Source organism: Bubalus bubalis, chromosome 13, assembly GCF_019923935.1.
Source record: "Bubalus bubalis isolate 160015118507 breed Murrah chromosome 13, NDDB_SH_1, whole genome shotgun sequence".
In the NCBI taxonomy this organism is placed as follows: domain Eukaryota; kingdom Metazoa; phylum Chordata; class Mammalia; order Artiodactyla; family Bovidae; genus Bubalus; species Bubalus bubalis.
In genome coordinates, this window is record NC_059169.1 from 43,533,659 (window position 1) to 43,548,601 (window position 14,943).

Here is a 14,943-nt window from a genome sequence, read left to right on the forward strand (position 1 = left end):
CAGCCTTTGAGTGCTACACAGAAGCCAAGTTACCCTTTGATTTGTGATTTCAGAGACTTGATGTGAACTTTATTGCCTTTTTTAAATTAAAAACTGTGGTTCGGTTCAGTTCAGTCACTCAGTCCTGTCCAACTCTTTACAATCTCATGGACTGCAACACACCAGGCTTCCCTGTCCATCACCAACTCCTGGAGCTTACTCAAACTCATGTCCATTGAGTTAGTGATGCCATCCAACCATCTCATCCTCTGTTATCCCCTTGTCCTCCTGTCTTTAATCTTTCCCAGTATCTGGGTCTTTCCAATGAGTCAGTTCTTCACATAAGGTGGCCCAAGTATTGGTGCTTCAGCTTCGGCATTAGTCCTTCCAATGAATATTCAGGGTTGATTTCCTTTAAGATTGACTGGTTTGATCTCCTTGCAGTCCAAGGGGCTCTCAAGAATCTCCAACACCACAGTTCAAAAGTAACAACTCTTTCATGCTCAGTCTTCTTTGTGGTCCAACTCTCACGTCCATACATGACTACTGGAAAACGATAGCCTTGACTATACAGACCTTTGTTGGCAAAGTAGTATCTCTGCTTTTTAATATGCTGTCTAGGTTTGTCATAGCTTTTCTTCCAAGGAGCAAGTGTCTTTTAACTTCATGGCTGCAGTCACCATCTGCAGTGACATTGGAGCCCAAGAAAATTAAGTCACTGTTTCCATAATCTCCCCATCTATTTGCCATGAAGTGATGGGACCTAATGCCATGATCTTCGTTTTTTGAATGTTGAGTTTTAAGCCTACTTTTTCACTCTACTCTTTGACTTTCATCAAGAAGCTCTTTAGTCCCTCCTCGATTTCTGTCCTAAGAATGGTGTCATCTACATATCTGAAGTTATTGGTATTTCTCCTGGCAATCTTGATTCCAGCTTTTGCTTCATCCAGTCCAGTGTTTCTCATGATGTCCTCTGCATATAAGTTAAATAAGTGTGGTGACAATATACAGACTTGACATACTCCTTTCCCAATTTGGAACCAGTCTTGTTCCATGTCTGGCTCTAAATGTTGCTTCTTTTTTTTGGTTTGTTTGTTTTGTGAGTTTCTTCAATTTGTAATTTTTTGGGGAATGCTTTGCATATTTTATTTTTTTTAATTTAGTAAAGTAATTAGTCTCTAATTAAAATAAATAAATGTTGCTTCTTGACCTGCATACAGATTTCTCAGGAGGTAGGTAAGGTGGTCTGATATTCCTATCTCTTAAAGAATTTTCCACAGTTAGTTGTGATCCACACAGTCAAAGGCTTTGGCATAGTCAGTAAAGCAGAAGTAGATGTTTTTCTGGAACTCTCTTGCTTTTTCCATTATCCCACAGATGTTGGCAGTTTGATCTGTGGTTCCTCTGCCTTTTCTAAATACAGCTTGAACACCTGGCAGTTCATGGCTCATGTACTGTTGAAACATGACTTGGAGATTTTGAACATTATGTGCAAATGAATATATTCAGAAAGAAAAAAGATAAACTATTAATACATGCAACAACCTGAATGAATCTAACAAATATTTTGTTGTGTAAAAAGGCAGACATGAAAAATTAGGTACTGTATGAGCTAATTTTTGTGAAATCTAGAACCAGCCAAATGTCTTTCTGGTGATAGAACTCCGTTGCTTATGGGGATGGGAGAAATAGGTTGGAAAGGGGCATGGGAGTCTTTCTTGGTTATAGAAATTGTCGAGAGGTTGACAAAACTCATTAAACTGAACACATAATAAGTTCATAGTTTGAAGCTGTTTTAAGTTTAACCTAAAGGTGAATGGTAAAAAGAAAGATTTATAATCCCAGTTGCTTTTAAATTATAATTAGATGGACAGTAACTTTTAGCATCCAGATGTGGGTTCTCCATTCTTTTAAATCATATATGTGCTTGTTTCTTAGAAATTTAGGTCATTTGTCTGCAATGTGACCTATAGAATGTAGACTACTTAGAAGCATAACTTGTTTGATTTATTTAGCTTGGAAAAAAAATTACTGATAATTGTGTTCATTTTTCATGTTGAGACATAGATTTTAAAAATATGCATTGCGACTATAAAGAGTAGACTTTAGTTGACTTTTTTATCCTTTTCTTTTGTTACGATATTTTTTGACAGGCAAATTCTTTGTTGTAAAGTTTCTTGTGTCTATTTTTTATTCTACAGAATACATACTGAGAAACAGTTTTATGTTTAGATTTTGGAAGAGGGCTTGGCTATTTTTGAGGATTATTTTCTTTTTATTTGTATGATTCTCAAGAATGAAGCCTTAATGTAACTGTTGAAGATGATTATTGACAATGTGTAGGATTGAAAAATTAAAAGCATATGAGACAAGTGATGCTCAATCTTGGATATATGTTAAAATCACCTGGAGAGTCTTAAAAAACATTTGTTTCTGGGCCCCACAGCAGATGCAGGGTAAATGCACCCACCAGATGGCCTAAAAGAACAAATTTATACCCTCATATTTCTGGAGTCTAGAAGTCTGAAAGCAAGGTGTCAGCAGTACCACACTTCCTCTGAGATTCTGGGTAGAATCCTTCCTTGAGTCTCCAAAGGTCCTGATGGTGGCTAGCAAGCTTTAACAATCTTTGGTTTACAGCTGCAGAGGTCAGATCTCTACCTCATCTTCACATGATGTTTTTCCTTCATAGTTTTTCTCTGTTTCACATTTTCCCCATATCTTCACAATGTCCTCTTGTGAAGACATCTGTCCTGTTTGATGGAGAAGCCATGCTATTTTAGTATGGCCTCATTGCAGTTAATTTCATCTGCAAAGACCCTGTTTCCAAATGCTCACATTCATAAGTATCCATAGGTCAGGACTTCAGTCATTCTGAGGGGACACAATTCAACTCATGTAAGCCAGAATCTCAGGGAGTAAAGCCCAGGCATAGGCATGTTGAGGAACTTCCCAGGTGATTCTAATGGAAAGTAGACTTGCAAACCATCAATGGGTTAAATGAACTTTTGAGATTGAAGACAGGCATTACTCTTTTTCTGTTAGTACAAAGCCTTAAGCTTGTCTGTTTTCTATATTACATTAGCCTTTGATATTTTGAAAATAGCCTCCTATAGGCTGATTTCATTCTAGAACACCTTCTGGTTTCAAACAGTCTGCTTTTATGTCATATTTGCATTTTTGCACTCTAATCAGGAATAATTTGCTTATTATTTATTATGTATCATGTATCAGTTGACTTGTAGACTTCCAAATATTTATGAATTATTGAAGAGTGTTCTTCAAGGACAGTGTGTGTTCATATCTGAAGGTGAAAATATCTCTTTGCTCAAAGAAGCAAATGTTAACAAATGAGTATTTTATTTATTAATCTGTAAATCCATTTATAATATCTCAGTGGAGACAGTTATACAATAGATTGGGCTGGCCAAAAAGTTCGTTTGGGTTTTTCAGTAAGATGCAACAGAAAAATCTGAATGAACTTTTTGGCCAACACAATATTTGCACATTGGTCTCATTGGGAAGGTGCAGGGCTTGGGTAAGATATGGAGTGGGACTTGAGTGTGAACATAGGACAGGATCAGGAAATATAATACCACATTTCCCTGGGATACACCTAATACATTATTCATGAATTTTCAGTAATATATTTGTGGGTTGCATTGATGCTAGGAGTCTGAAAATTACCAGAATCAAAATTATTCAAATGTTAAATAATGATAGATTTCCATGGTCCCTTAAAATGTGACTGCCCAAGTATATCCAGAGAAGTCCCATAATGAAATAGCTGTTAACAGCTCCTCTGGTATTATTTTGATGATGTCACTATGATAATTTGTGTGTTAAATGATCCTAGACACTTGCTGAATCAATAGACTCTATGTATCAGGTTTTTTTTATAATGATAATTGTCTAGAATTAAAACTTGCTTTGTTCTGTTAATTCTTTGCTGTCTAATGGTTCTAAACTGGATGTCTTTTTTGACCTCTATTTTTATCCAAAGAGGGGATTTACATTAGTCAATAATACAATGGTGTCCACCTATTTTATTTCTATTCTTTTCTTACTTAGACTTATGGTTGTTGGTGGGGAGGAAAGAAAAGATTGGTAGTTTGGGATGAACATATACACAGTGCTTGCTATATTTAGAATGGATAACCAAGGAGAGCCTACTGAATGGAACTCTGCTCAATGTTATGTGGCAGCCTGAATGGGAGGGGGATTTGGAGAAGGATGGATACGTGTATATATGTATGGCTGAATCCTTTTGCTATTCACCTCAAACTATCATAACATTGCTCTTCAGCTATATCCCAATACAAAATAAAAGTTTTTAAAAATTTAAAAAATAAATGTGTCTTTTAATGCAGTTAAATGTTGCTGGAAAAAAGTGTCTTCACATTTCTGTAGCATTAAGAAAAACCAACATTGCTTAAGCAAGGGTCCAATGTATTTACCTCTTTTCTTCCCCCCACCCTCCCCTGGCGGTATAGGAGCGTGTTCCCGACAGCCCATCACCCGCCCCCTCCCTGGAGGAGGGCCGAAGGCCTGGCAGCCACCCATCATCACACCGCAGCAGCAGTGTGTCCAGCTCTCCAGCTCGGACTGAGAGCTCCTCGGACAGAATTCGTAGGTGTCATTCTTCCACTTGTCACCATTTTAAACTTTATTAGGTGCAGCTGGCTTTTCTAATCAAAATACCCTCATTCTGAAGAGATCTCAGATGTATCATGTTCTGAAGCTCTGTAGCAATAGCCATGTCTCAAAATTATGTTTCCCAGTTTGCAATAGCATGAGGTATGGTAGTACATTAACAATTCTGATATAAACTCCCTCTTTTTGATGCCACACATAAAGATTTGAGCTATGAAACAGTTAGAGAAAGTAAATAACCTTCTAGATTAGTTTCTGAAGTAAATGCCTCCAACTCTCAAATATCTAGTATCCATATATACTGTGTACAAATTATTCCTCTTCATTCCTTCAATTCCATCCTTGCCAGTTTTTAAAAATTTACAATTTTTAAACTTCATCCTTGCATTGACAAAGAGGGATAAAAGAAATAGATTCAAAATAACTGTTTTGAGAAAAACACATTTCATAATCATTCAGATGATCAATAGATTGAAGAGTTTGAAATTGGTCAAACTTTAGGATTTGAATTAGTAACAGTCAATAATGCATATTATCTTCACATGTTATTTTTATAAAATTCTAAGAAGTAGGTTAATACTTTCATACTTTATTTTGTGATCACATTTTCAGATATTTAATCCTTGTCCTCATGATCAAGAAAATTAAGAGTAAAGTTGTGGGTTATTGTTAATTGCTCAGTCATGCCTGACTCTGCAAACCCATGGACTGTAGCCCGCCAGGCTCCTCTGTCCATTGGATTCTCCAGGCAAAAATACTGGAGTGGGTTGCCATGTCCTTCTCCAAATTATTCTACATATTTTTAAAATGTTTTTTTTTCAGTGAAAGTAAGGTTTTATGGAATGACTTTTCTTCAAAATTTTTCACAAAACCAAGATTTTCATAGGCAATTTATTAAGAAATATATTGATTGGATTGAGATCATAAGGGTATTTGGTCACTTGCTTTATCCTGTCAGTAGTGACAGATTACTCTTAATAATTCAAGAAAGAAATTATTGTTTTAAATCATTCAACCATGTAATAGATATTAATGGGCAGTTTTATTTTTAAATTTGAGTTCCAAATCAAATGTTTAAAGAAGTACTTTGATATCTCTTAAACTTAGGGTTTTGTCTCCTAGGCTGTGTGTGTGCATGTTCCATTGCTTCAGTCATTTCCAACACTTTGTGACCCCATGGGCTATAGCCCTTCAGGATATGCTGTCTATGAAAACTGCAATGGGTGGCCACTTCCTCCTCCAGGGAATCTTCCCAATCCAGGGATCAAACTCACGTCTCTTGTATTGCAGGCGGATTCTTTACCTCTGAGCCACTGGGGAAGCCCATTGACTAGAATAGAATATGAATATTGAATTTCAGTGCTATTTCAGTTCCTTAACTTGTTGAAAACTCTATTTGCCCTCTCATGCCTCTAAAACTATTCTAAATTATATTTTAACTTTATAGACTTAGAGTGTTCTAGCTTTAAGACTAGTTTTTGCAGTTACAGAAGGTTATTTTTGCAGTTACAGAAGGCTCAGGAGAGGATGTGTTACATTAGATAAAGCCTGAATAGTTCATTGGTAATGGTTATAGTGGCATGACCACTCAAAAGAATTCTAGATTAAAAAATATACCTATTTTTTGAGATAAATAGAGGATAAAATAGTTTCATTTTCAATATATTTCTGCTTGTCCTTAGGAATTATCTTAGTTATCAGTCCTCATGGTGTTCAACTTAGATTATAATTTTAAAGTTAGACCATGATATTTTATTTATTTCTGCTTCCAAAAGAGTTTAAATAGGTTATTTGAATATTGTGTATTATGGTGTTTTATTCTTTTATCTTTTGTTTCGGTCTTGACAGCTGTCCATCAGAATGGGTTGTCCATGAACCAGATGCTGATGGGTTTGTCACCAAATGTACTCCCTGGGCCCAAAGAGGGAGATTTGGCTGGTCATGACATGGGACATGAGTCGAAAAGGATGCATATTGAAAAAGGTAATATATGATTATGAGGTCTGTTTTTCCTGCTCGACATATGAACTAGGTTTTAATCACAGAATAAAGTATATTTCTAAATTACATTATAAAAGGGTATAGAAGCATTTTAAAAGCCTATAATATTAACATTAAGTAAAAATTAAGTCTACTCAACAAAAAAAAGAAATATGAATGAAGAGCTGCTGTGATTCTCTTAAACAACAGGTAAGTGTTCATTTATTTCCCAGTACATTTAGAAAAAGAGAATTTTTTTGTTTTAATTGTTATCTCAATTCCTGAAGGTCTACAGTTTGTCTTCCTCCATGTCTTCAGGGTCTATTGTCCTTTTACTTAGCATATTAGAGCATGGACAATATACAAAGGATTACTATGAGTATTTTTTGGAATAAAAGAGAGGGTCATTTGGTCAATCAAGAAATACAGTGAAGATTATCAACCAATGTACTAGTATTGTTGTTCAGTCACTAAGTTGTATCTGACTCTTTGTGACCCCTTGGACTGCAGCATTCCAGGCCTCTCTATCTCCCAGAGTTGTCCCAAGTTCATGTCCATTGAGTCAGTGATGCCATCCAACCATATCATGCTCTGCTGCCCTCTTCTCCTCCTGCCTTCATTCCCTCCCAGCATCATGGTCTTTTCCAATGTACTAGTAGTTGCTTCTAAACTGCATGCAACAAATAAGCCCAGATAGTGCAAAGCTATGAACATTTTCTATTTATATTTGATTTGTACCAGTGTGACTTGTTTCCATAGGCAAACATTTGTCTTTTCATGCCCTACTTTATGAAATACTTTCATGAAGAATTGAAATATTATTTTAACATGCATGTTGAAAATTTATGCTGTTGGATGCAAATTCATGTTTTCAAATGGTAAATTTAAATTAGGACAATTGGGGCCTTGCCATATCTTTATCATCTTAATTTAATACTTTTAAATTTTAATAATAACATAGACTGTATACTTTGATATCTTTTTTGATATGACTATCAAATAATCAGTGTTATGGAATGGATTACTTCTTTGGAAACAATTTATTACTCAAAAGGCACAATTAATTGGATATCAAAAAGGAAAATGAATACAATTGGACATTTAAATAACAGAGAGAAATGTTTACAGAAAGACTAAGTTAAGGTGGGACACCTTTTTTCCTCAAAAATAATTATTCACCAAAAGTAAAAATGCTTACACAACCATGTTTTTCTTTTCCACATGAATACAGTTCACCTGAAACCTCAGGGAGAAAGAAAACTATATTTATATAAATTAAATTATCTGTATTTTGCAATTAATGATAAAATGGTAATCTTTACTAGGTTCTAATATGTCAAAATGTAGGCATTATTGAGAGCAGCATTAAGACAATTTCTAATAATTTTGAAATTCGCTACCAAGTACTATCACGAAGCTGAGTGGAATATATACAAGTACATAAGTTGGTCAGATTGTCTCTAAATGTCTAATTCTAATCTTTCTGTGAGTTCTTCTTCAACAATGAAGAAAAATGTTATATAGAATGCATTATGTATATTTTGACATGTGGTTTTATATTTAATGAAAAAATGATTTGTGAAAATCTACAGTAATAAATTTTTCATAGAGGATTTAAGTTTTAAGTAAGAATATTTACATATAAAAATCCATTACTAGGGTTAAGCAGCCATTCTCCACTAATGTCTTGCAATAGAATGAAAAACCCTACAGAAAAAGCTTTTAGTGACTCTTTTCACAGTTTTCTCATAGATGCTACATAGCTAGTTTCACTTAAAATGCATGAGAGATGTTTTATAGTATACAGTGGATATCAGTATATTAGTGATTAATTCTCTTGAAGAATCTTGGTGAAGCAAGTATGAGAGTGAATATAAAAGCTCAGAGGTGGTAGGTAAGAGACCACTAAAGGCATGATCAACAATGTGACTGAAACAATGAGTCCCCTGGAATTTTTGGTGGGGAGCTTTCTACAAATCTCATGTTTCAAGTTGAGTTGAACTACACTTTTTTGAAATGGCTTCTTTTTTCAGAATTCATGAGTTGTATCTGCCTATCTGTTCATCATCTGTCTATATACCTATCATCTATTTGTTATTATTATTATAATCTTGACTTCCTGAGATACAAAACTAGATTTTTATAGGGATCCTACTGCTGGTTTTCCTGTGTGCCTGTCCCTTAAATTTTCATTACAACATTTGCCTTGTTATTCGGAAGTTCTTTTTTCACTGGTCTGCTTCAGTACTACATTGTAAATTCCGAGGAGTCATGTGTATACTGCATTTGCTTGAAAAGGACTAGACAGTCTATTATGTGAATGCATATTTATCTGAGCTGAATTGCTAAAAGATTGTAAGAGATGGTGAAGGTAAGTTAAAATAACTGTGAAGATGAAAGGCAAAAGGTGGAATTATGGAACCCTTAGAACATACATGTGTATGATCAGATCAGATCAGTCGCTCAGTCGTGTTCGACTCTTTGCGACCCCATGAATCGCAGCACGCCAGGCCTCCCTGTCCATCACCAACTCCCGGAGTTCACTCAGACTCACGTCCATCGAGTCAGTGATGCCATCCAGCCATCTCATCCTCTGTCGTCCCCTTCTCCTCCTGCCCCCAATCCCTCCCAGCATCAGAGTCTTTTCCAATGAGTCAACTCTTCGCATGAGGTGGCCAAAGTACTGGAGTTTCAGCTTTAGCACCATTCCTTCCAAAGAAATCCCAGGGCTGATCTCCTTCAGAATGGACTGGTTGGATCGCCTTGCAGTCCAAGTGACTCTCAAGAGTCTTCTCCAACACCACAGTTCAAAAACATCAATTCTTCGGCGCTCAGCCTTCTTCACAGTCCAACTCTCACATCTATACATGACCACAGGAAAACCCATAGCCTTGACTAGATGAAACAGTAGCATATTCTGGCTGTGAATATACACAAAAACTTTTTCTATATCACTATAATCTTATCACATGTTAAGTTTTTAAATTGTTTTGCTCTCAGAATAGAGATCTTGGTCATAACCCAACAGTCTTTCAATATCTGAATGCATATTTTATTTTAAAAAGTACATTTTATTTTAATATTTGCCCTAGGGATGTGAAGCCACCATTACATTCTTAATTTCAAATATAATTATGGGGTCATAGACATTGTAATAGACATTGATACTCTTATAGTAAGAGTTTTATTATATGATGCTCATCTTTTGTATGTATCTCATCTCTTCTATTTTTCAGCATACTGAATTATTAGTAAATATTCATAGGCTTTCTAGATTGATAGGGTCTACTAAATTAAAAATTGTTTTTTTTTCATGACTACATTCATCATGTGCCTTGTACTCGCCCTGTAACTTTCTTACTACACATATCTGTATTAAAACAAGTGACTTCATTTAGAGACATTTGTAGAGAAATTAATTATATGCTTGTGTCATTTTAGGCTTGAACTTCTTAAATGAAATTTGCTGCTCACCACTTTAAATCATCTGAAAGATAATAATTCTTAAGAAAACATTGATGTTAAAAATAGATACCAAAATTAATTTGGGTGCTGAGAATCACCATGGTCTAAAATCTTAATCATCAGTAACTTTTAAGCATTTTTAAATCATGTTAATATTAAAAAGTTGTTGACTTTATTCAATTAGACAGAATATTTGTCACCATTAGTTGAAGGATCAGTGGCTATACCGGCATTAGAATTCAAAGTAATAAGTGCTGAGTAAACTCTCCCCTTAGTTTTTAAAATAAAAACACTTTAAAGGGTTTTTGAATCCAGGAAGAGTTTAATTAGAACACATTCAAAATACAAATATGAAAAAACAAGTTAGTGTATCAAAAAGTAATAGGCATACATTATTTCAGTGATCCTAAATATTAGGAGAAATGTTTTTAATAGTATGAACTTTGATTAAAATTAGGGGTTTATCAAAGATATGTCCTGAGGAAATCTTTGACACAGCTGGTAGCCTCATAAATAGTTTTATGTCTTCTAACTTTTCCAAACATACTCCAAGTTCTCTAGACCTTCTGGATTTTAAAAAACATTGCTGATTTTTGCCCTCAGTCTAAAATTAGTGAAATAGATAGGACTAACTGATGTTTTCATTTTTTTTTTAATTGAAGTATAGTTGTTTTACAATGTTGTGTTAGTTTCTGGTGTGTGACAAAGTAATTCTGCTTTATATATATGAAACAATGAAAGAGTTACATATATATGTAATACATTTCTCAGATACTTTCCACTATAGATTTTTATAAAATACTGAATATAGTTTCCTGTGCTATATCGTAGGACCTTGTTGCTTATCTATTTTATATAAAATAGTGTCTGTTATTCCCCAAATCCTGATTTATCCCTCCCCCAACCTTTTCCCTTTTAGTAACACATAAGTTTGCTTTCTATGGTCTGTGAGTCTTTCTGCTTTTTAAATAAATTCATTAGTATCATTTTTTTTAGATCCACATATAAGTGACATATCATAAGATATATATCTTTCTGTCTGGCTTACTTCACTTAATATGATCTCTAAGCCCATCCATGTTCTACAAATGATATTATTTCATATTTTTATGGTTGAATAATATTCCATTGTAAGGGCTTCCCTGTGGCTCAGGGGTAAAGAATCTGCCAGCTAATTCTGGGTTTGATCCCTGGGTCAGGAAGATCCCTTGGAGGAGGAAGTGGAAACCCACTGCAGTATTCTTGCCTGAAAAAAATCCCATGGACAGAGCCTGGTTGGCTACAGTCCACGGGGTCCCAAAGAGTCAGACACAACTTAGTGCTAAACAACAGAGATTCCATTGTATATATGTACCACATCTTTATCCATTCCTCTGTTGATGGGCATCTAGGTTGCTTCCATGTCTTGGGCAATGGGTTTATGCATCTTTTCAAGTCAGTTTGTTTCTGGCTATATGCCCAGGGCATTGAAATTCTACAACCAGGCTCTCTGTTTCTTTATGCTGCATCTCTCTCTATTCCCCCCAAATCTGTCACTGGTGCTGATTTTCAGTGATAACTCTCATGCATAATTTGTTCCCTGGTTTATCAAATTGTTTGAATTGTTATTTCCAAAACATTTTTGAGCATGCTTCGTACCATACATATAATTCCCTCTGCACATTTTTATTATTTTGGAATCTATCTAATTTTTTGTTTTCCAAAAAGTAAATGTATGCTACACATTAGATACCGTATGCTACAGTATTAGCTGTTTTTCCCCCAATTATAGAAAAAGTGAGCACATATAATTGGAACTAAGTACTGAATACTTAATCTACATTAGTGTATTTCAGTCCTGGATTAAATAAACCAAAATGATATAATCAATAGGTAAATATTTACTGCATGTCAGATATGTGAAATGAACCATATGAAATACAAAATTGCCCTTTCTTTTTTCTCTTTCTGCTACTATTTCACAAAATTTTTATTCATATATATTCTAATTTTCCCCATAATTGAGTCTTTTCCCTTTATTTGTTTTCAAAAAAATATGAAAACTTTCTTTCATTAGCGTACTCAGTCATTCAGTCTTGTCCGATTCTTTGCGACCCCAGTGAATTCTGCCATTTTAGAAGCAGGAATAATTTAAGATGAAGCCAGAAACACAGGGGATTTGCTTCAGGCTATAAAACATTTCTTATGTCACATATTCTTTTGTTGTATCTTCTTCATGGGCGGTGTTCAAGATTTCCAATGGTTAACAGACTTGTTTGGAAGGTTCTCATTCTGATATTCTGAATTTGAAGACAGAGCATTAGAGGCAATGAAGTAGTTAGCAGATGGGCCATATTGAAATATCCTGTTATTAATGTTGTATTCTTAGCATCCAACCTTGTGGACCATTTTCCTACACAACATCCTTTTTAAATGACTACCATCACTTTTCTCCTGTTTGTGGAAATTAATTTTTTGAAATATATTTCCTTTTGTACATTTTTCATTACTTAAAAATTATAATTTTTGGATTATCTTCAAAAATGACTTTCTATTTTGAATTCTAGATTGACATTATACAAATTAATTTATAGTAAATATCACACACATGTATGAAAAATCTGAACCCAGTAGTAATTCGTCTGACTATATAGACCTGCATGGAGCGAAAAGCCCTTTTCTTTGGAAATTTCCATATTTTGATAATGTTATGTGGGCCACTTGTGAAATTAACTACCTCAATGTTACCTAGAATAAAATTTACATTTTCCAGGAATTTATTATTACATAATTAATATGAACTTTACTAAAAGAAATAGGATGTATTGATGATGAAGATGTCAGTTGCTACTCCAGAACATCCATAACTTAAGGTTTAGGTAACTTTTTTGGATACTTAGAAAGCTGAAGTATATTACTACTTGCAGATAATTTTCATGAATTAGATGCCAAAGCAATCAATTAGAGAGTATTAATATTTATTTTTGGATACATTATAAATAATAATTACATTTATAATAATTTTACTTACTATAGTAGCTTTGCTTTTACTTGGTCAGATGAAATGTCTTTTCCCCATGGAGAAAACAGAATAGACTATTAATTACTCCACTTACTCAGCTTTATTTTTTTGAGCTCTTTTGATAGGCACAGAGTGACTCACTTCCTCACTGTTTAAGAAATATTTTTATGTAGTCATGCCAATAGGTAATATTTTTATAGCATTAAAAGTGAGATAGAGAGTAAGTGACTAGTAGATTGTTATTGTTTTTGTTTAGTCACTAAGTCGTGTCCCACTCTTTTGTGACCCCATGCCATGGACTGTATGTAGCCGGCCAGGTTCCTCTGTCCATGGGATTTTTCCCAGACAAGAATACTGGAGTGGGTTGTCATTTCCTTCTCCAGGGGATCTTCCCAAAGCAGAGATCAAACCTGCATCTCCTGCATTGGCAGGTGGATTCTGTACCGCTCAGCCACCAGGGAAGCCCAGGTTAACATATTAGTTCCACCTGTAAATCTGCTTCATGTAATTATTTATTTATGGTTATTATAAATGACTATTTTATTTCCTTCATTGAAAGTATTTATTGGCTTAATGAATCAACTATTTCTAATTTTGCAATTTATTTGCATATTGTCTAAGCCATGATTTCTATTTCTTCTATTTTCAGTTAGAAATTTTACATAATCTGGTATGGAAATGATCCAAAGGAAATGTGCACATTCTCCTGTATGTTTATTTGAGAATTAGCTCCAAAATGAAACTTCATTTTGGAAATATTGACTTATATCTGATATTTTTAGTGGAGCTGAAACAATCTTTCTTTTGTACATTTTTATTTTGTAAGTGGACAAGTGTATCTGTTTCTAAAAGAATTATAAAACACTGTCCTTCCTTCCTTCGCTGAGTAGGCATATTTATAAATGTACAAAAATTAGGTCATTACAAGTTCAATGACTCAGAGAGCCTTTTTATCAAAATTAATAGCAAAATATAAATGCGAGTTTCTGCAGATAAACTTAATGTGATGTTATTTTTGTAGAACAAAACAGGAAAATATCTACAATCTCTTATGTTTCAACCTAGTACTTTGGAACATTTTTCTATTCTGAAATATAAAGTAGAATCTTTTTTAAGAGCTTAATAAAAAAAGGAAAATATAACTTTAAAAATATATTTTCATTCTTGCCTAATATTCACCATCTGCTTTTATTGAAACTTTTATGTGCATATGTGTGCCCCTGCACTTTTGCCAACACACAGGGCTTTCTTTTCATTTGATAGATGAGGGACTGATACTGCTTTGAATGCTATGTTATGGGTTAAGAAGCAAGAGTAATAGCCCCCTTGTCTCTTGTGCTTGAAGCAGTTTGAATTCCTTCATCAACTTGATGGAATGATTTAACACATCATTCAGCCCTGTTTGCAGGACCGGTAAGATGACAGCAAAGCTCAGGTAAATTCTAAAGATACTGGAACTAATTTGGAGAAGTATATATAGCACATTAGATGAAAGGTCAATATGGAACTCATGGGTATTATGTTTAAATGCATAAAAACCTGATAGTATTTTGAACATATTTTAGAGGAAATATTGCCCACCTGTTCTGGAGAACTGAGTATGATGCTTTCCTCTGACTCTTCCTTATCTATTACCATTTATTCTTGTGCCTTTTGGCAAATATCCCTAGAAATTTGTGTGATAACTTCAGCATATCAAAATCTGTTTTGTTCCTGTAGAAGCCATGTTTTAAACTTTCCTTAAATTTTTTTACATTATCATTGTTGCTAGTGTCTTATGCTACAGTTTCAGAATATTAAACAAGTACAATTGTTTTAACTACTGTGAAATTGACAGATGAAGCTGAAAACCAAAAGCACCTTTC

The 14,943-nt window shown here is 34.3% G+C and overlaps 1 protein-coding gene across 3 annotated transcripts in view; it reads left to right on the top strand.

The window, feature by feature from the left end:
* DACH1 (dachshund family transcription factor 1) overlaps positions 1-14,943 on the top strand; it is a 479,356-nt gene that overhangs the window by 339,536 nt on the left and 124,877 nt on the right. For all 3 annotated transcript variants that reach the window (XM_025262761.3, XM_025262762.3, XM_025262763.3), the window contains 2 exons: positions 4,473-4,608; positions 6,481-6,615. In XM_025262761.3, the coding sequence (XP_025118546.2) occupies positions 4,473-4,608; positions 6,481-6,615 (271 nt within the window). The remainder of the gene's footprint in view (positions 1-4,472; positions 4,609-6,480; positions 6,616-14,943) is intronic.